The sequence below is a fragment of the Dromaius novaehollandiae genome, chromosome 3 (assembly GCF_036370855.1).
Source record: "Dromaius novaehollandiae isolate bDroNov1 chromosome 3, bDroNov1.hap1, whole genome shotgun sequence".
NCBI lineage: Eukaryota > Metazoa > Chordata > Aves > Casuariiformes > Dromaiidae > Dromaius > Dromaius novaehollandiae.
Genome location: NC_088100.1, coordinates 105,759,038 through 105,781,736, shown reverse-complemented (window position 1 = coordinate 105,781,736; position 22,699 = coordinate 105,759,038). Strand labels below are relative to the sequence as shown.

The 22,699-nt window shown below is 34.3% G+C and overlaps 1 protein-coding gene across 4 annotated transcripts in view; it reads right to left on the bottom strand.

Annotated features, from left to right (window-relative positions):
* The window catches only part of SPATA17 (spermatogenesis associated 17), a 100,688-nt gene that overhangs the window by 51,874 nt on the left and 26,115 nt on the right, over window positions 1-22,699 (bottom strand). For all 4 annotated transcript variants that reach the window (XM_026108486.2, XM_026108503.2, XM_026108494.2 and 1 more), the window contains exon 6: window positions 5,369-5,492. In XM_026108486.2, the coding sequence (XP_025964271.1) occupies window positions 5,369-5,492 (124 nt within the window). The remainder of the gene's footprint in view (window positions 1-5,368; window positions 5,493-22,699) is intronic.

The window sequence follows — 22,699 nt, the reverse complement described above, 5'->3', positions numbered from 1 at the left end:
AAAAGGGCCTGAGAGTATGCTTTAACATCTCTTGACCTTCTTTTTTATTTCTGTCCTCAGGAAAACACTGAGGATACCTTGTACGGCAAAGAAAAACTGTGCTTTGCCTCACCGCATGGTAAATAGGAACATGCAAGTTGAGGCTGCTATGAATGAGCCTTCCTCCCAAGACATCAAAGTTTATATTTTTTTTCACCAGGATTAGAAGAAATCTCTGCTGGTTTCTTTCAGCCATACCTGAGATCATTAGAATGTATAGAGTAAAAGACCCAAAACACATTCAAATTTCTCTCAGAACTGCTGACAGAGGGAGCTGACCCACCCTGAGATACAGAAGTTCAGAAAGAATGATTCTACATCTCCTTAGCAGACATTTGCAAGTAGTCATTAACAGGAACTTTGTTCTCTTGTAGTTATGCAGAACCAAGGAGCTTATGAACAGTATGTGTTCATGAACTGCCGAAGGATGTCGGAAGAAATTGCTAAAGAGGGCTTGAAAGTGATGGACTTAACTGTTGCTCAAAGTGGAGGAGGTCATCAGCAGAACATCACCAAACAGTGGAGAAAGAATAAGGCATTCTGCAGTTGCATATTCTCCTGTGACAAAATATCAGACAATATATGCCGTAAAACAAGCATGCTGTAAAAAGATACTACAAAGAGAATGAGTTATCCTGGTCTTCAAGGAAGAGCAGACCCACAGCTAGTCAGTGTTGTGGACCTAGATCTGTTAGCATACTCTTTCCTATTTAGGATATTCCTGGGTATTAGAGAGGCAGGAATTGGAGGAATACAGAGCCAAAAACTGAACAGCTTAATAATTTGTAAATGGAAAGCTCTACAACAAATAACTACAAGTCCTCCAACTACAGATTGCTGGAAACTGCAAGAGTATTTTGGGTATGTGTCATTATAATGCCCCATTGCCGCATTTTTAATAGTTTTTGCTGGGCATATGCCACTGTCAAAGATAAGGTGTTGGACCAGATGAACCTTCAGTCTGACTCATCTGGTTCTTCTAATTGATCAGGACCCAGGAGAGGATTCTATACAGAAATCAAGAGCCTGGCTAGGCATACAAACACAACTGGATGATTTAATCTTTCTCAAGGTCTTAATACTTAAAGCATTTAGGTGGAACAGAAGGTCCCATAGAACATGGGACTCACCTAATCTCAGCATGATTAATCATCAAAGAGGAAGTCCAGGTCCAGAAACAAGCATTGAACTGAGTCCACCAGCCAGGGCAATGATAAGCTTAAGTGATGTATGCATAACATCACATTCTCAATAATGTTAAAATAGGTTTTGTACTTGTGTAACAAAGCCCTCAAGCTTCTGTGGATGTTACTTCACAAAGAACTCTTGCCTTCTAGACTACAGCATCCATTTTCTCTGAAAACTAAATTTGGTGTAGGAATTCTGGGAAAGTGTTAACAAAATCAATTCACATTTTTAGAAGCAGAGAAACTTTGGAGAAAAGAAAGAATTAAAATTCTCTTTTATCTCACCCAGTCCTGTTGGCTGGTATGGGAAAAATTATAGGGAAAGGGGAAAAGATATGTTGCTCTTCTGATTCTCTAATCTTTTTCTTGGTAACAGGAGAAACTACAATAGCAAAAGCCTTTATCATCTGTGGCACTCTGAAAACTGTTTCTATAGGAATCTTTTCTTGATCTCAGTGACTTAACAAAACACATACCATTCTGCTCTTCCACTATTTCTCCAACTCTGGCTCCTTCCAGCTACCACTGCCTTCTACTCATAGTGTGGTGACCGTCTCCCAGGGTAGCAACCATAATAGTAGCAGAAGCTGCCATATTTGCTCTCACTCAAGCTCAGTCTCGTCTCAGCATTATTATAGCTCTGCTCGCTCCACCATGAGATAAATAAAGCTACAAGTCAGTGTTCTAACTTGATGCTGGTACTTTGGATTTAGCCTATTATATACCTAATTTTAACTATTATTGTAAGTCCAAGACCAATCGGAAAATTTATTGGAAGGTTGGAAATACCAATGATTAGATCTCTGCAACCATATGCTCCAACGACTGTGGGTATCTACTTCTACGTAGTGCCATCAATATATTGAATGATTCTTCTTTCATCGACTTTAAAGACAGTTTTTCAGCACTTGGCAAACTTTGGCCCTTTCTACACGTCACCTTTGCTAATATGACACAGAGCAGAAGTAAGGATCTATTCACTTACAGTGAGTTTCATTAATACAAAATGGGAAACTGTAATAGTATAGATGGATAATCTATATAGATAAATACATTTATAACAGAAAACATTAAGTATCTAGTTCATTTATTAATGACACAAAAAGGGATCAATCACACTGTAGTGGAAATAGTACACTGAAATTATGGACCAGTTATGGACTTAATTATAGTAAGTTTCATGTCTCAACATGAACTTACGATGCAGATTGAGATTTAACAGATAAAAAAAATGAAAAAGATAGATCTGCACTGTTATTGCTATTGTGCTACCAACATAAAATGACAAGAAATATTCTGAACAAAGGCAGAGACTTAATAAATGCGTAGTGCAATTTTAATCATGTTCATCATAAATTCAGAATTTTTCAGACTGTAAAATCAGACAAGGAAAATGTTGTTACACGTACACACGTATATATATGCATGCAGTTTTAAAATCTGGAACAGAGCATCTTATTTTTAAAATGGAACTTAGTTCCGAAGCGTTTTGACACCTCACAGATTTACTTCTTGCTGTATTTTACAATGGAATCGCCTGCAAAAAGCAACCAGTAGGTGGAGCAGACAACATAATTTACCACCTGATAACAACAGTATGGACTCTAGTGTTTTTTTCATAACTATGGGAGTCATGTAGGAGAAATTTTCTTCAAACAAAGGAAGCTCATGTGTGTCAGATGTTACTTGGCTCATTATTGAAGCTACTGACATATAAAGCAAGGTGATTAAAAGCTCAATATTTCATAAGCATAAAGTTTTAGAGCTCATATTTTATTTCTCCAGACATTATTTGGCAACTAACTTAGTATCAATCAAATAAAAATATACTTTGTTTTTTCAAGACAGCTCATACACCTATAAAGAGAGTTATATTTGTTTTGCATGAACATGACTTGCAGAAGCAAAAATATGTAGCTGGGTTTTTTTGTAAAGCCATAAAGCTTTTTGTGTGTTGAAGCTGGCATGATACAAAACAAAATGTACTTTCACAGAAAGACAGTCAGTAAGTCTATGGCAACAAGTTAACATTACTGCTGTTAGTAAATATTGATTATGTAAATATCCTAAGTTGGTTAACTTTCTTTTCTTTAAACTACTTTTGTAAAATAATAACATTTCTTTTATTCAAATGAGCCACTTGGTTCCTACTCGCATTAAAATGTTTGGGTAAATGCAACATACAAGTAGCAACAGGAAATACTTGTATTTTGGTAAATTCCTATGGCAAAATAATCTAAGTTAATTATAATCTCAAAAATAATTTCAATTAATTATTCACAAAAATATAGAAAAGATGGTAAATTATAGTATAATACAATACATTTTTTAGAAATCAATGATTTCACTGTATGTCACTGTTTCATAGCAAAGGAACTCAGTACATTAGGTAAAAAGGGGCGGTGAAATGCAGAAGACAATCCATCTTAAATGTAGGTATACCTATATAATATTTTGCATGCAGATGAAATTCATTGTGCCCGAGTTCAAAGTGTAAACACACTTATTCTGCCCATATTTTGAGCTGACCAGAAGCTGTGTAACTGCATTAATTCTTGAGCTAATATAACATGGCTCTCAACAAGGCTAATTAGTTTGTGTACAGCCCCATGTTATAGCTACAAATTGGCTTGGAAAATAAAAAAAAGCTCACATCTATCTATATAAGACTATGTATTATACCTGGTATCAATAACAACATATTATGCATACTAATTCAGGTTTTGATAACCATTTCTTCCTCAATCTTTTTCTTTATAAAGGTAATTGTTAGTTTATGGAAGAAATGAATGCTTGAATAGGAGGTTAATTCAAGAGAAAGACATAACATTTTGACTTCATCGTAGGCCATATGCATATTAGACACCTTTGTACATTCAAGACACTAGCATTCTTAAGTTTTATATTTTAAACCTCAATTTTGAAACACAAAATAATGCTAGTAATTAGGAATGGGCATGACTTTATATATATAGTCTCTGGCAAAGAAGAGAAAATTCCACAATCAGTAAAAGATTCATAGACTTTAAGGCCAGAAAGGATCACTGTATCATCTGCTACTTCATGCAGTGTTACAATGTTTGATCATATACCTGTTAAACCTGTCACATATTTCTGAGATGGGTTGTGGGCTTCAGCGTGTTGGCAGTGGAACTTGACATGCCTTTCTTTACTAAAACTGAAGACCAACAACTCCTTAATTCCTTCCTGTCAATAACTAAACGTCCCTTTTTTCCATGCGTGTAGTACAAGAAGATTCAAAGCTATAGGATATATTTGAAACATTTCAAATAATTTTGTAACGCTGCCCAGATAACCTGCCTGATTATCTGCAGCCTTGATCTCTGAGGGTGGCTCAGCTCCATATCATTGTACCTCATTACGCATGGCAGGAAGGGGAAGCACATGTAGCCAACTGTAGCACATCATCTCCACAGCTCTTTGAGCTTTAGTTAATACATGACTCTCAAATAAGTCCAGCTCATCAGTCTCCTGTTTTCACTTGCTATGCCCTCTGCTTCCTTAACTCACTCAGAAGTGTTGACTTTGGCTGCCTGGTTCTACTGAGACATGGATGGACCCTGCTTGGTTACCCAGCTAACTGTGCTCTGAAGACAGCAATACGTCATTTCTATGTAAAAACAATCAAGCTAAATAAGCTGATTCAGGCTGTTCTTGGAAAAGCTTTAGCTGAAAACCTGCATTTACAATCTATCTTAAGAAACTGCAGAACACAACACCAATCCAAGCATTAGCTCAATTAAAAAAGAGAAAAAAATGAAATCCTTCCTCAGCTTAATAACTTGTTAGTTCTTGACAAGTGCAACAACACAACAATAAGCCAGTCAAAATGAGTTTTTAAAGCGAGGTTATGCCCTTCATGTTGTGTTATCACAGTGGCAGATCAAACTGCTGACTTGGATTCTTTCTGCCAGCAGTGCTGATGCTGCCTCTATGAAGCTGCTGTCACAGAATAGTCATGGTACCTGCTCTTGCCTATAGAAAAGCACTAAATTGAACTCGAAGTAGTGTCTTTGTGATACCTTTTCAACAAGTCATGTCCCATTCAGCCTGCTAGTTTATCTCTGTCAGGCTGGGGGCCCAAGTGGTTTGCACGAGCTGTCAGGGACAGGTATACCAACCTGCTCAGTGCTAAGGAGGTAATGCATCTTTCGGGCTTGGTGATCCTTTTCCTTTTCTTTCTTTTCTAGGTCTTTCTTTTTCTTTTCTTTCTCTCTCATTTCTGCATACTCATTCAGTTCTTTCCTGTAATAGAATAATGCTGTTAAGTATAATACAGTGGTAAAAGTCCTGCTAGTGTTTTACTTTATTTTAATCCTATTACAGCTTATTCTTCATGGTGTTCTGCTATTATTCATTAACAGTGTACCAAAATCAATGGAACGCTAAATCGGAGTACATTCAGTTCCACAGCAGCAGGATTCTACATGGATATAACTATGAAGAAGGATTAAAATGATAAAAGCTACATTGTACATGTATCATTCGACGAACCATGTCTATCAATAGTGTATTAGTTCATATTGTTTAGTTATTATTTTGAATATTATATCAATCTACATATTTTAATAGCTTGATAAAAGAGGATTCATGCATACTGTCTTTTTTTGTTCTTAAACATCTCTTTAGTTTGAATTTTTCTGAATAGAAGTTATTTTAATTTAGTAATTTTTCTTCAAACAGTCTCAAAGAAAAAGTTGTTTTCTTATGTTTCAGCTAGTGATTTATGACATTGTCTGATCTGTTAACAGAGGAGACTACAAAATCAAAGAGGGTAGTAGATGCTGGGTAAGATTTGACATTCATTGCTAGACTCTTGAGCCTTTTTGTAAGACTGAGTATGTATGCAAAGAGAAGAACTGGATATAAAACTTTATGTAATGTCCTTAAGAGGCATTTGCATAGCACTAAGTTTCTTGCACGGGTCACTTTCTACTGTGATCTGAAAACAATGGTACAGGCCATGACAACAAACAAGAATATCACTAGAACATAACTGTCTCACAAGCCAGCATATGATAAGTGTTTCAGAGGCACAGCATCTTCTAAATGGTTGGGTCTGGGTATTTAATAGGTCTTAGAAAATTTTTTCATCGTAAAAGAAATAAGGAAATAGGGAACTGTACCTAATATCAGCTTTCAAGGAATGCAGCAAATTCATGATTCTAACCGCATGGCTAGAGAAAACTGAAAGACAAAACAGGCATAGCCTTTCTCCTCAATGGCTTTTTTTCCATAGGGCCAGGCTTGCCCTAAATTAAACAAACAGTGGAGTAAATTAACATTCTATAAGAAACATAATTCTGTGCTATTGTTCACAGTGCATGTGAATGGAATGTTTTTGACCCAGTAAAAAAGGTTAGTTTGATTAATATTGTTATTATTGTTATTAAGAAATGGCTAGTTCAAATTAACCTGTGTGCCAAAGACACTGAGTATATTCAGTCAAGCATTTAGATTGTTTAAAAGTTAATTAAGTGAATAAATCTAGTCCTTTTTTTTTTTTTTTGAGCATGAGAGCATGTGATAAAATAAAAAGCAAAGAAAAATTTTATTCACTATTCACATATCTGGATAATTCAAATATTCCAACAAAATGGATTATTTAGAGAGGTCCACATTAACAGTCTCACTGGTTTCAATGGGTACTGAGCAAGGCACTCTAGGAGAAGGGTCAAATCCTGTCAAAATATGCATATGATTAAGTTTGGTGACATGAATTATACCATAGGAAAGTCATATTGCTCCTGAAAGTGCTTTCAAGATTGTGACTTATCCTATTATTCTTAATATTTTAACTATCATAATGTTAAATTAATTCATCAAAATATGTGAAAGAGCAATAACTGCTTTATAACATGAACACTGTGAAACTACATTCTTAAATGCAAGTTGCAATGTGGAATTTTTATTTATTTCATGCTAGAATCTTTCAAGTTTTTTTATCAAATATCATACAGAAAATCTTAAGTAATTATACCGGCTTTATTTCAAATATAGAAGAAAAAAACAGAATGAAAAGGATATAAGTTAAGGATTGAAAAGATATATAGATCTGTTTCAATCTCTGGAAGTATTTTTTGTTGCAGTTTACTGTTAAAGGCTGCTAATACAATATTTCATACAAGGTTACTTATGAAGCACACTGACGTTTAAAAATCACCATGCTATGCTTTTGCAGCAGTGTAATTTTTTTCCAACATAAGATTAAATTGCAAAATAAATGAATTACTTAGAGTGGCATGGCCCCCATTTTGCCACCCTTCTCTTGAAAATTGCTTATTAATATGAAAAAAGAAGTTGGAAAATAGCCTGTTTTACTTTATGCATAGTGTTTTGGGGCCTCAAAGCCTGCAGAGGCAGACTAGCTGCACATTTTAGATTGTGCTGGCAGGCGGGTACAATGACCTTTCTGACCTGCATCTCAAGGCTATTATTAATCGCTAAGTAACCTGGTAAAGCCAAACAAATTTGTTTCCATTGAAAGGATCTCTATCTGTGTCTGAGAATTTGTGCTGTACCAAACAAACCTCATTAACTGTGTCCATTTTTGACAAAGAACTAGGAGTTGGAGAGATTGGCGACCTTTCTTTGTCCTTAAGGTACAGATTTCAGAGTCACTGCATGTGGGTACATAAGCATTTTAGTTAGAAACTCTTTGTTCTATATCAGTCAATCATAAAAAAATGAATAAATAGAAAAGGCATATAGTATCAACTTTATTTTTATTTTATGCCACTTTACCTTTAATATCAGAGCATAAGATCTATGTTTTACATATTTAATGCTGCTACTTGCTCTTTTTCATTACAGAGTCATCTATTCAGCCTTAGTACCACTATCTATAGCTGTAAACTGTCTATCAATATATTACTATAACTTCCTTATGTTCTTATCTACTTCTTCCCAACAGTGAACAGGAAGCTTTGTTGTTCAGTATATAACTGTTGATGGAAATCCCTAAAGAAAAATATTGATAAAAATATAAATTTGTGTTTCAGATGTAGTGATAATGGGATGCAAAATGTTTCCCACTGTCATCAATTTAAATTTATCAGATTATTTTGAATGAATGATTAATTACCATTATTTGCCGAAATTAAATGAAGTTTAGGATATTTGCTGAAGTTCAATGCAATTCAGGATACTGCTATCCAAATCATCATGAACCTTTCCAGATTGTCACACATTTCTTCATTAATTCTGTAACACAATCCATTCAAAAGTCACTTTCTTTTAAGGAGTTAGAAATAATTTTCAATATATTTTCGCAGCCTACATATTTCGTTTTTTAGCCAGTTGTGCTAATATTATATGCATACTATTTCTTTCATGCATTATGCTAAACAGTTGTATAGAAAACACAGACAATTTTCGTTTGGGGATGGTGTCTCCAAGGTGATTCTTTCATGGGGGGCACCACAAAATAGGGAGTATGTAGTGTTCCAAAAATTGCTACGCTGGAAAGTATAGGTATTTTAGCGTTAATATAGATTTATTCTAAAGTTACTTGAACCTGAAACTTTCACAATACTTTAATAGATTTGAATAGAAGGAACAAAATCAAAGAATCTAAAAGTAGTTAAATGTGACTATACTATTTCATGTGTTAGTAGTTTAATACCAACACATTATACACTGTGCAGTGGGTTTCATTGTTGTCATATAGAAAACAGTGTTTAAGTGACACTGAAGACATAAACTTAGCCTTCCAGATAGATTTAGACTTCCAGATAGTTTACACATAATGTTTATCAAGAAGTTTCATGTTCATGACCTTGTCTGCCCAGAGAAAATAAATCCCAATTCTGCTAAATACAATTGAAAATTCCACTAAATTAAATGAGTTTGGGATTAAATCCTTACACTTATTCCCAACTTTTTCAATGTTTCTATAAGTCTCAAGTTCACTGAGCAATAGCAAGAAACCTTTTCTTGGTAATATATGATATAACGAAAACTTGCCATTATGCATGACCCATAACTTTCTCCTTTGAGCACTCTGTATCAAACTCACTGCTTCAGGATGAAGTTTCTATGGTTCAGTGTGAAAGGGGAGAACTAAATATGGGAAAATATTTTGACCTGCATCTTTAAAGCTTCACCAGATGTTGTGAGAAAAAGAGGAGTTCTGTAAACGCAATAAATATTTTACATTAGTTAGTACTCTTTTCTATTTTTATAAATGATCTGTCTCTAGTATGGTTCACAGCTGGGATAGTACTGTTTATTAAACTAGCTCTTACGACTGGAAAAAATGAGTAATATTTTGAGCACATAATCTCTTCATTACCTTAAAGCTTATCTCAGTAAAATACCAACATAGGCATTTTCCTACAAACCTGACCTCTCATATATATTTTGTCCAATCAGAGTCGCTACCCCACAGATTTTTTATAGAATTTGCAAAGGAAATATGTGTTAATTTTGACAAATGTAGTGCCCTATCATGACCTGAAAAAGGTTCAACAAATCAAAAGAATATCAATATTTATTAGGACAAGTTTAGGAGGCATTCTTTTGTTAAAAAAGTGAATATAGTGGGTAATATTAAGTGTATTTGCCTTGTGATAAGGAATGTCTCATGTAACTGAAAACAGGCATAGGATTATCAACTTATGTGCTCAAAGGCCACAGTTAAAAATGATCATGTGTAACAAACCTGTGAAGTAGCTATTGATTTGTTAGTGATAAAATTGTTCACTTTATATTGCAGTGGTGTTGGTTCCAGCTATAAGATGCAGACTGGGTTAACAATGCTCCTGTAGTCTGTATAAAGGTTAAAAATACAGATATAATATTGTTCCTGGCACTTTTGGGAAGGTCTTTAAGTGATGATTTCAGCAATATACAGATTTTCATAATTCTGCAAAGAAATGCATCATTTTACAAATCTATATTGACCTTCATTTATTGAACTTTATGAAACTATTGCAATTTTTTGCATTTTCACTGGAATTTTGTGATCCTGTGACCAAATAACCACAAAATTATAATAATATTAAGTAAAGTCAAGTGATCTGAGAAAACTGATACTTAGTATAATTTGCCAGAAGGAATACAAAGTTATTGTGATTTTAAATAGTTCAAACCCCAAATCATAAAATTCCTGCAACATAGGCAGTAGATAACTTTAGCATAAAAGAAGATAATCTAAATCAATTTTACCTTCCTGATTATACATCATCCTCCCTGCTCAAACAGAGAATATGGAACTGAAAATTAAACTAGTGGGACAGTATTTTGGTACACCACTACATGCCATTTGACTTCATGTTACATTCATGTACGTGAGAATAGAACATGACCTGCCATGATAATATCATTTCTCTTTATCTATTCTATTGGAGTAAAAAATTAAATATACCTATATAAATATACCTATAGGCTAGCCTAGGATGTACAAGTAGTTTGAGGAGCTCCATGATTAAGGAGAGATTTTTAACAGAACACACATACTGCATTCTTATGTTAGCTACATACCACCAGACAGCCTGATCATCCTGAACCTATTTCTCGTTATTTGTATGCACCTGTTCAGATACATCGCACAGGACAGAGCAGCTCTGTAACTCCCCTACTCCACTCCAGCACAGTGCACCCTCCCATGTTATGTGACATGTTTGCAGCTGTGCAGCCTTGCCCATTGAAATGAGGGCTGTATTCATTCTTAAAGTATACTATTTGTTCTGAAATATGTGTTAGACTCTGCTAAACATTGTTCTTTTATCTGAGAAACACTGAGAGGATTCCATAATAAATTTGCTCCAAGCATAACAAAACATAAGTGAGAAAGGTCCAAAAAGTGCTTCTGTAATTTATAATTACTTTGTTAGGTGGGTTTTAGCTAGTACAAAATGAAAACATCTACTCTGCAACACTTATTGCAGACCTATACATTAATTTACATTCAGAGTGTGTTGGTTTTGAATATAAAAGTGTTTACTTCTTCAGTGGTAAAATTCCACTGATTTAAGTAGGAATAAACATTAAAGTTCTTTACATTAACTCTGACATATGACCATTTTGTTGGAAAAAAAGAATAAATGGCTAGCTTTGTTTTATACAACATCCTATGCTGAGCCACATGTATCTTGTGAAAATATGAAAAATGTTATACTGCTTAGTATTTTAAAGCTGTGATTTGCCATGACATAAAGATGCATGGTATTTTATGTATCTTTAAAATAAAAATAAACTATAAGCTTAAACAGTAGCTTTAACAGTTCCCTAATATCAGAAAACTGATGGGCTATGCAAGAGCTTCAGACAGGAAGCAATAATGTAAGTATTTAAAGATATTATGTTAATGAGCCACTATTTAGGAGAGTTGTCTGTTAAAAATGGGTACTTATATTACTGTAACATATGTGCTATCCTTATATATTAAATCCTTAGGCATTTGTTCATGTGACCCTTTTATGCTCAAAATCATAATTCTCAGTAATATAATCTGTGGTCACACATGCATCCTGAATGTTCTCATGTAAATTTTGTAAACATAAATAATGAGATACAAGCAATTGTTCTTCAGTTCTTTTTGCTTCTAGAGGATCAAGGAAATGAAGAAATCCACAGTAATCATATTCCAGGGGATATGATGAAAGCAAATGAATGGTTGGAGTTCACTTAAAGAGTGCAGAACAGAGATGCAAAGAAAAATCAGATCTCAGTTGCATTAGGGAATATTGTCTCACAAAGGAATGGACTGAATCCTGTCTAACTACGCTTGTAAAGGAAGCCACAGAAGCCATACAAACACTTTAATACAGGTTAACTATCATTGTGGAATCTGAGTGGGCTAGTGAGTATCTAATTATAATGCAACCACCCAACTATTTTGGGAGTCTTTGGACTGAAACATCCTAACTTTTTAGCCTATCTGCAATTGCTACAAAGAGGTTGTGAGAGTCCCTGTAAACCTGGTTATATGCAAATAAAACAATAACGGCATCCAAAGTTTGAAATTTAACATAGCATTTACTTGCCTAAAATGCAATTCAGGAAATCAGGAAAATCAGCAAATAGAGTATCTGGTTAAAATAAAAATATTACATGTCTTTTGACAGAAATCTTAAAATAAGTACAAAAGGTATAAGAAGGGTCCTCCAGGAACAGCCATATTTCTCAAATTCTTTGCATTGGAGGAATTGCCACAAACTGCCTATGTACAGAAACAAACGTAACAGAGAACAAATGGCAAGATGCTTAATACCAGACTCTGTATTCACACATATGCTGTATTCACAACGCTGCTCTATGAAGATATTGGCTGCATAACTGACAAAATGGGAGAGAGAACCTTTAGTATTCCAGATACCATTAAGACAAAACATAGCTCTGGAAGAACGAAGGGAACCAGTGAATGTATATGAACACCAAGTGCACTCCTATAGAATTAAAATATAATCCTTATCTTTTTAAGATTTCAGTCTAGAACAGCTGAGGATATTGGTGTCCAAAAGAGCTAAAGAGTGTTTTCAGTCCAGACAACATATCTTTTCCACTAATCAGTATGGGTTAGTTTTGTGAAATCCTTTCTAATTCAAATTAAAATATTCTGGACATCCACAGAGTACAGTCACTTCTGAGCAAGTCTCTATTGTCTGGAAGCAGTTAGTCCTGCAGGGTGAGTTGGCAAGAACACCTGAACTGAATAACAAAATTATCTTGATCAAGGCAAGTGCCTTTACTAATCTATTTCTAACACTATTACATGCACAAACACATGTACACACTTAAATCTTAAAAAATATGTGAAGACCCAGAGATAATTTTGGGCAGTAATAAGGACTGGGGGAGCAAGTTTCAGCCCTTGGACACTGAGTACACGTGTGCATCCTGACAAAAACTCTTGGCCAAAATATTTGATCTGAAGTATACAGGTTACAGTGGAAACTATACGGACAGATGCTCAAAGGGGAGTCAGTCATTACTGGTGTCAGATATCTTATTTTAGATAAACTTGAAATGTGTTGTTTTTAACCGATCATTTCATTTCTAAACTGCCTGTGCCTGTAATATATAAGTGCTGTGATTAAGTGCTATCTGAAAAAAAGGGGAAAAGTAAAGCTCTTGCTGCAGGAGACCAAATATACATTTTTACTATGCTTTCCAGATATGTCCAAGCTGTGATTAAGTGTAGATACCTATATGCATGCCTACATTTAGGCATTCCACAAACTTAATCTGCAGAAATAGAAGCCCTGAAGTGCTTGAAAGCCCAAAATTGTAACCCACACAGTTGAATGTCTTCATATTCTTTTAAAACCGAATATTCCCCAAAAGCAAATGTGAGATGCTAAAATAATGTTTCATATATTTATAACTCCTTCCTTCCCCCCCCCCCCAATGTGGGATGCAACAAATACATGAAATGTCCAAGCCTTTCCCAGAATACTCAAGAGACTCATGTATTTCAATTAAAGAAACTCCAAGAATAATGCAATAGTGCACTTTAATATTCTCTTTTCAAGCAGATGAGACATAACAGGCAACTTCAGTGACTATTCTCTCGTTCTTTTTCTCAAGAAGTTTTCAGAAAATGAATATTGAACAGCTTATGACACTTAGAAATTTTTACTTTGACTCAGTGATTAGTTCTGTATCCATAATTTATGTATCAGTCAAAATTGTTGCTCATTATCTTGTCCTTCTGTGACAATATTGTGTATCCATAACAGTATTTTATCTCAATACATATCTTTGAAAACGCGAAAGAAGTACCCAAATACCCATAATTCAAAATACATGTAGAGAAATGAAATAGAGCAGAAAAGACTAACCACATTTTACAATCAAATTTTACAATTGTCTTTTACAATGGAAAGGACAGAAAAAAGTATTCTGACGTGATATTCCATCAGAGAAGTTAATTCTGGCAATTGGACTCTGCGAGGAAACAGCTGTTTGCACAAGAATCAGGACCTTAATTTGGATCTTAAAAATAATATTACATTCCCTAATCTGCTATGGCTTAATGCTGAATAACTGATATTTTAGAATATTTCATAAGACTGTAGGCTGACAGATATGCAAGTTTTTGAATTAAATCTTAACATGAAAGATCAGAATGAGATTTGATTTTTTCATTATTTCTAATGACTTTGGTGATATTTGTATAGCTACACCAAAATACAGTGATTTGAAAATAAATATCTTCCTATTTATATTGTAGTTCATAAGTGCTTAGAAAAGAGAACATGACAAGAGTGAGGAATTCTGTACCAAAGTTGGGAATATATATTTTAGAAATAGGACTCGTATATTATTTTAGGGCCTAACATGCCATCATTTTCTATTTGAAAGATATGATCTTTGGACTGATGATCATAATTTTCTCAATACTGGGAATTTCTCTTGAACACAGACATGTGGTATTGGAGTATTTCATTGAATTGGAGTTCAGTGAACTTTCATTGAAGTTTCATTGAAAAGTTCAGATAGAATTCTGCCCAGGCTCTCTTGAAAGACAACACAATAGAAAATACAAATAAGAGTATCTAAAGGATAGTCTTTTTATTTAATATAATGTACAAAAGCATATAAGGATTTAGGTATTATTATGCACTGAAAAAATCCTAGTAAAAACATTAAATATGAGTATTTTATTAATTTCTTTTTTGTGAAAGACAATGATCTACATGTTAGTTCACTACAGCTGGGAAATTTGGCTCAGAGGAGATTTTCAAATTTTTATGAGAAATCTACTTTGCATAGTTTTGTAGAGTCATATTTGAAATGCCTGTTTTACCATCATCAGGTCTGAGTTAGTAAATTCGTGCTCATTCATATATATGTATGCGTACAAGTTTGCAGAAACAGTAGTTTGCAGCAAACAAACACTTGACTTCAGCTGTTACTCAAACTGAATTTTGCTCCCAGAGAAATCATAAAAAAGTTTGTGAGTCAAAATACAAAATAGTTACCACCTAGTCATCTTTGATTTAGAGAATTACAAGAAGCGTACATAGCCAGCTCCCACAGTGCATGCACAGTAATCAGACTTCACTACCAGTCCACTAATAGCATTTTGATCTTAGAGAAATAGACTTCTCTAGTGATATAAACAGATTTATGAATGTAACTATGTGCATTTAACAGCATGTATAGTTTTGCAGAAATGCAGGTTTTTGAGTTTTGGTAAAGCTGTTCCATAGTATCTATATCAACTTGCATGTTCAGTGCAATCATTTTAAAAATTCATACGGGTAAAAGAAACAAGAACATTTCTTTCAGTTGTATTACCATATAGGCAAAATGAAAACATTTTTAATAGGTAAATTCTGTAAGGATTGTAAACAGCGCATGTAAAAGCAAGAAAGGAACTAGTTTTCACACAGCTGCTGTGATAACTGGTGGTCAGGAAATCCTTGAGTTTAAAATGATTTGCCTTATATCTTTACTTTTATTTTTTCTGCTTTCATTTTTATTTTATGCTTTATTTGCTTTATTTTATGTTCATGCAAGGTTAGGCAAAACCAAAACCCACAGACATGTTTTCCTGTTTAAAAATTCCAGGAGAAGTGTTTTTAAATGAAAACACTAGCTTGTGCAATTAACGGCTCCAAGATTAAAACATAGATACTCAATAGTAAAATGCATATTGACAAGAAGGAAAACCAATTCCTTATATATTTTTTAAAATATATACATACAAAGTCAGACTGTGATGCCCTCTTATTATCATTGCACTGTTGCATGAGTTAGACTTGCTGATGCCTGTGCAAGTAGTTGTGCTGTTTCAGGTACAACTTTTAAGGAGGCTTTGGCCTTTTTATCATAAAAATAAAATGTATTATACACTAAATACTGTTTTAACGTACCACTAATTCAAATTTGTTCAGCTACTATAAGAAAAGTAGATGATAAAGAAGTTTCCAAACTGACCAAGATGAGATGTTATTCTGTACACCTCTAAGCCTACTGCCACTTCAAAAACTAGAGTCCCTGCACTTCAAATCTCAACATGGGGTCAATGGGCTGCATCTCTTTTATTCCCTTCTGAACTTCTGCCCATTTACCTATTTTACTGGTTGATGGATGAGTTTAGCAGTTTCTGCCTAAGACACCTACCACAAATGGGTTTCCAAAACTCTTACTAATTTTACATGTGAATGTTTTTATCAATCTGCTTGACAACTTAATCATGACATAACTCATCAAAATCTGGAGGGTTTGTACTGTTCTGTCATTGCAATGCAGTGAACAAGAGACTAATATGACTCCTTAAAATGAAAAAAAAAAATAAAGCTAATGCACAGACATGCAAAAACATTCTATGAATTCTATTAGCATTAATTTCAGAGAAAGAAATTCAAACACCTTAAAATCCCCTTGTAATTTGTGCATAGTAGGACATACTCCGCCCATCTTTCCTTTACCACATAATGCACACTGCCAATGGAATTAGGTGGCATACCAGTTCTGCTGTCAAGGGCCATGCATTAGCAGAGATAGGATACCACAACGTGCTATGTAGTTGAAAATCACTTTTGTAAAAGGGCTGGTTTACACTATGAAGTTATGTTAGCTTAACTATTTTGATTTATTTAAACTGTAAAACCCACTCGTGGATATAGTTATAATGGCAAAAGAGCATCTACAAAAATGAAACTTCTGTTGGTTAAGGAAATGGAATGAAGGATAGTGGTACAACCGTATTTATGCTTGGTTTTATACTAGTTAGCTAACTATATCAGAAAAAGAAAAAACATTGACAGGCATTCATTTTGCAAACGGCTGCAACTATTTAAAATGTTATCATTCCATATCTGTTTGTTATTCACCCCTTCATGGAAAATCAGCCTGGTTAGCTTACACAATGAAATTAGTAAAAGAGCTGATTTGGCCCTAAATGGATTAGAGGTCCCTAACATGAACTATTCTGATAGCAGCCTAGCAGTGGTGGTCATTTCTAGCACAGCAGCAGTGCTAAACTGCTAAGTGCAGTCATGCTCCTAATTTTTCCAGCAACATATGAAGAAGGATGTCTAACCACAGCCAAACAACAGAAAGTTTTTAAGTGAATGTCATGTGAAAGTATCTGTTACCTTTCGGCACTGCAATTCTCAAAAGACTATATATGCTACCATCTGCGCAGTAGTAACTATAAGAAAGCACACTGCTATGTTAAGCTACGGCTAAGCTGCTTCCAGTACCAAAGTGAACTCATCTAAAGCTAACTGTTATCTCTCTGATGAAGTGCAGGACCATGTAGACATATCTGTATTCCTTTTACCTCAATATATGGTACTTGGCAACATTTACAATATTGAGCATTACATAATTTATAAAGTAAATGTAATGTTATAGCTTCTAAAGGTCATCAGCTAAGTTGATTTTCCTTCTCAGTGTATTTTGAAAAATTTGACTGAGAGGCCTGCTGTCTGACTCACATTTCTCACTTACTCTCACATAAAGTCTGCATATGTTTGCAAATAAAATGGTACACTTTGTTCACATTACAATAAGTTTACAATAGGAAGGCAGGGAGAGCTTTATGAATTGACTCATTTGTATGCCACAGTAGTAATGCAAACTCTCTCAACTTCATTGCCATTCTCATGACATTTCATGGTTTTCTAGAATTCCATATTTATGGAATGGTGCTACCACTTGAGGATCTATGATGTCATTTTTGATGAAGCTTAAAAGATTATGAAAGATATAGCAAATATTTTTTTAACATCAGAGTTTTTAAGCAAATGCAATTATTTTGGGAGGGATTTGACACATTTTTTAAACACTGCAGTGCTACTTGTATGCATGTCACTTCACAGCAGTAGCTAATTGCAGATCCCCAAATTCCCTAGGAACCCATACCTCTTTCTGTCTTGAAAATATTGAAGATAAAAGTCTCCAAAAATCAGAGTTTTTTTAGTATAGGCACACAGGAAATAAGACACTCAAAATTAAAGTCTACTCTGAAATCTATTTCCTACTTTATATAACAGACTACATTTAATTATAGATTTAGGCATTTAATTATACATGCCTAAAGAGCATATCCAATATTTTGATGCTCTTGTCTATACCTAAACATGCAATTTTCTGATTTGAGTGCTAGGCCCATGTTTGAGTAGCTCAGCACAGTGCTGGATGGTTGTGAGACCTCCTAGCACTAGAAGTGGGCTAATGAATGCCAGATCTTTTGGGGAGTCATGCAGCTGAAAGGTCAAATTAAAACATTTTGCAATCAGCCAGTAACTGGACAAAAAAAAGAATAGCTCATGTGGAGAAAAGAGTGGAAAATACTGTTTTCTGAAATACTTCATCATGCTCTTTTGGTTTGAAGGCAGTAAGAACTATGAAGTTCAAGGTAAAAGAAATGTGATTTAGCTGCACTGTCAAGGGTAAGCAACTTAATGGATTCACATAATTATCCCTACAAGGTAAAGAGTCTGAAGAATTTGAAAGGGGGAGTACCAATAGGCAGATGATTAGCACAGCTGCAAGAAAAAGAACCATGCTCACAGGATGAGGAACTAGGCCTTGTAAAGTGGGTATTCTGCATAGGATATATAGAGACCAAGAAACTCTTTTGTGTTGAAAAGATATATAAACCAATACATACACTGGTAATACATCACAGTAGAAAAATTATTCCTTTTTTTTACTTCTGCAGCGTAACTGTGCTGAGTTCTGATGCTGATACTTTTAAAGGATGTTTGAAAGCTTGTCCACAATGTTCACAAAAATGATTTTAGGGAAAGAGAAAATGCCTTGCAATGAACTCTACTGTTTTAGCAATGAGCTCCATTTGTTTCTTCAAAAAGAAAACTAAAAGGTGGCTGTATTAATGCACGAATTCTGGATAATAAAGGAATCTTTAGTCTAGTAGAAGAGGCTATAACAAAAAGCAGTGGTTCAAAGATGAAACGAAACAAATTCAGTCAGGAAGTATGGGACATACTTTGAACAGTAAAAGGGTATTTTTCTATCTTTTGATCTTCTTAAATCAAGAATAGACTGTGTTTGGTCAAACCTTACTGGATTTGTTATTGATAGATATGACATCTGAGATAAATCTAAAGTCAGACTAGATCATTTGATTCAGAATAACTTTGAGCTTCACAGAACATAAAAAAACTCTTAAAATTTCTTTTTTGTTCCTCATTACTTTTCTAGACTATAAAAACAGAAGACAACTAGTTTTTCCCATTGCTTCTCTGAATGAATAATTAAGAGAATTAATTCTTCTTAGTTAACAGAAATCTCTATTTTTAATAATCTAGAAAAATTGAAAGTTCAGCCTTTTTCCAAAATTGTGGTTAAAGGGACTGCATACTGCTTTGTATCTCATGCAATTATGTGGGAATTCATAGACTACCATAGGATTTATCAATACAAGCGGAAAGACTGTGATTGCCACCAGCAAAAAATCTGAAGGGTCAAAAAAAGGTCAATAAACCTTTAATCATCTTTGATCATCTTTAATCAAAAATCAGATCATGAATTTGTAGAAAGGTAAATTATTGGATACCACACTCCTAACAGGAAAACACAACTGTGGTGTGGGTCTTTCAAAGGTCTTCTCCTGGATATCTGTTTCCTCTAGAAGTGTCATTATAAAGCAAACAAGCAAATAAAAACATTGTAGCTTCTCTTTCTCCCACACAGATGGGAAATAAGGAGTGCAGTCTAGCTTTAGAAGCCTCTCATTGGGTAAGGCAGTACTAAATAATACCTTGCTTAGTTTAGTCTTCCATAATATTCCTGCTCTCTCTGAGCTTTTTATCAAACTGTGAGGTATATTCCTTAATTAAAAATGAGTTATGAAGTACATGAGCAGCTAATGGTAATTTCTTAGTTACATTCAAACACAGTATTTTATATTATGATTAAAAACTTGGGGTGTTACATCAAACAGACTGTTGTGCTTAAATTAAAAAAAGAGACATATGTCTTTTTTTTTGTTGTTTCCTTAGAGCAGATGTGTATGTGTAAATTAAGTACTCACTGATGTATCTGCAGATGCACACATTCACACTTGAGCTCGAGAATTTGGATAGCATAGAGCAAGCTTAGTTACTTAACCCTTTCTATACAGATTGCTTTTACAAATAAATGAAAAATCTAATTTTCTCACATAATAAATAGGAACTCATGCATTTAAATTTTATGTTTCATTATTAAACTGAAAATTGCATACTGAAAAGAACTATCACCTTCTTTTAATGACAAAAGAACTGCTTTAAGTGAATTGAGTGTATGACACACAAAATTCGTCATAGTTCTAATGACCTAAACAGTTGAAATGGCAAGTCTCCAAAAGACACATTCAAAATACCTATATACCTTCCCATGAGTCTTTAGTCTTCAAATAGTAGAGCCATTCTCTGATAACCCAGTATAGCCTGTATATAGATGGCCTGTCATGTCTCTACAATTAGATAAAACCAGAACGGCTATAATTTAATCAGTTACAACCTGAAAATTATATTTTGAAAATCAAGTTTATTAATATGTAATCTTTAGGTAATCATATTTATCCTCCTAATTTACACAATATTTATGATACTCTACATGTCCTTGAAATAGGGAACAGGGACACTACACTATGAAAAAGTGGCCTAGCTGCTGGAGTTCATAAATTTTCTTCAGCTTTGGATGAGTTCAAAGAATTGCCATGTAAGAAAAGCCTTACAGAGGGAATTTATCTGATTATGGCAGTAATAATTACCCAGCTGTTTATTGCAGATAGAGAAATAATTCATGTAGGCAATAGGCCGTGGTGGCAATGACACTCCGCATTTAGTAAATATGCAAACTGTTCACTTCTAATTAACCAAGCTAGAGGATGCCCTTATTAAATGTATAAACTAAAAGTGCCTTCCTGACAAGTGATGAATTGTTACATTGTACAAACTCTTGCCACAGAATTACTGGAGTGAACTTGGGGCTTAACTTCATTAAGAGATCTTGTGGGATAGTTAAATGAGGATGGACAGCATAACAAGACCTACCTGACAGTCAATGATATGTTAGAGCTTAATGAAACTGTACCTCTTCCTTCTTTTCTACTTATTTTACAGCTAAGATCCCACTTTAGACAAAACAAAAGACTGTGAAATCTGTCTACATAGGACAACACGAAACACTAGGATAAGTCAATCCTGGTCTGCAGAAAATATTTTACAAACTATCAGTAATTGTAACAAGCCTATTTCAAAATCAAAAATTTTGATATAACAGTGCCTTCAAAGCTTTCAGATATAAAAATATTGCTATTTTACAATACTATGTTGTCACACCTGTTTATTCTACCTTTGTTAAGAGTAGTCAGCCACACCACAAACTATACAGTCCAGTGAGCGAATACAAGTGCCTCTAATTTCTTTCTACAGACTGAGATTCATAATTTCTCTGGATGCAACTGAAATTAAGCTTAATGTTTAATCTGCTAATCCTAATGGTGTGCCTAGTACTGTATAAAAATACATGAGAAAACGTAGCCTTCATATTTTTATATTTAAATTAAAATCTAGCCAGTTAGTTATACTAGTTATGTTAGTCATGTTTATCTGAAAAACTTGATCCGCATTCCACAAAACTAGCTAAAAAGTTGGTAAGATTGCTCTTGCCACTTGCTCAAGAGAGACACAAACAGAATAAGACACATCTGAGTTGTGTCTACCTGCATCTGCATGGAAATTCAGCTTACTATCTAATCATAATGGTTCCTACTTTAATCTCTCTGTGATCAGTGCTTCACTATGGAGTTAGAACAGGCTATAACCTGCTCTATAGCTTTAGCCACTTCCTTTCAATTTCATGATCAAACAAAAAAGACAAAAACTCCGCCTAAAATGCCTTGCTAGGCAAAATGCATTTTATTGAAAGCATACATGTATATAAGCACATATGCTGTATAAAAGCGCATACATATATGCACCTGCATTTATATGTGAAAAGACAGGTGTAGGTAGGAGTTAAAAATGTGCTGACTTGTCAAAAAATTCCTAGGTGCTGAATATGTGAAGAAAGCTGAATTTCTGGATAACACATTTAAGAAGAAGGAACAATCACAAAATACACAACTGTAGAGAATACCTGAACTAGATCTGTGTCTCTTTAAAATTCATTATTTTAAAGCTCTTGGTCTAACTTAAACTAATACAAGTGTCTTAATATGAATCAATGGAAACTAGATCAAATTACAGAGCAGACTAATGACTCACTTTTTATATAGAGCCCACCCCAATAACAACAGCTTTGTAAATTATGGAAATACTCTGGGTTCCTCGGTGGATTCCAGTTCTGAGTTTCCTTCAAGATCCAGCAGTTATATCTGAAATACTCTGGAAAAGGCATAGATGGCTCAAGTCACTACCATTCAAAATTATTTAAATAAAAGAAAGCATACTTAGTCCTTGTGTCTATTTATATGACTCTCAAAGACACCTGACAGGAGTTTACATTCAGAAAATTCTCATTACAGGTAAATAACT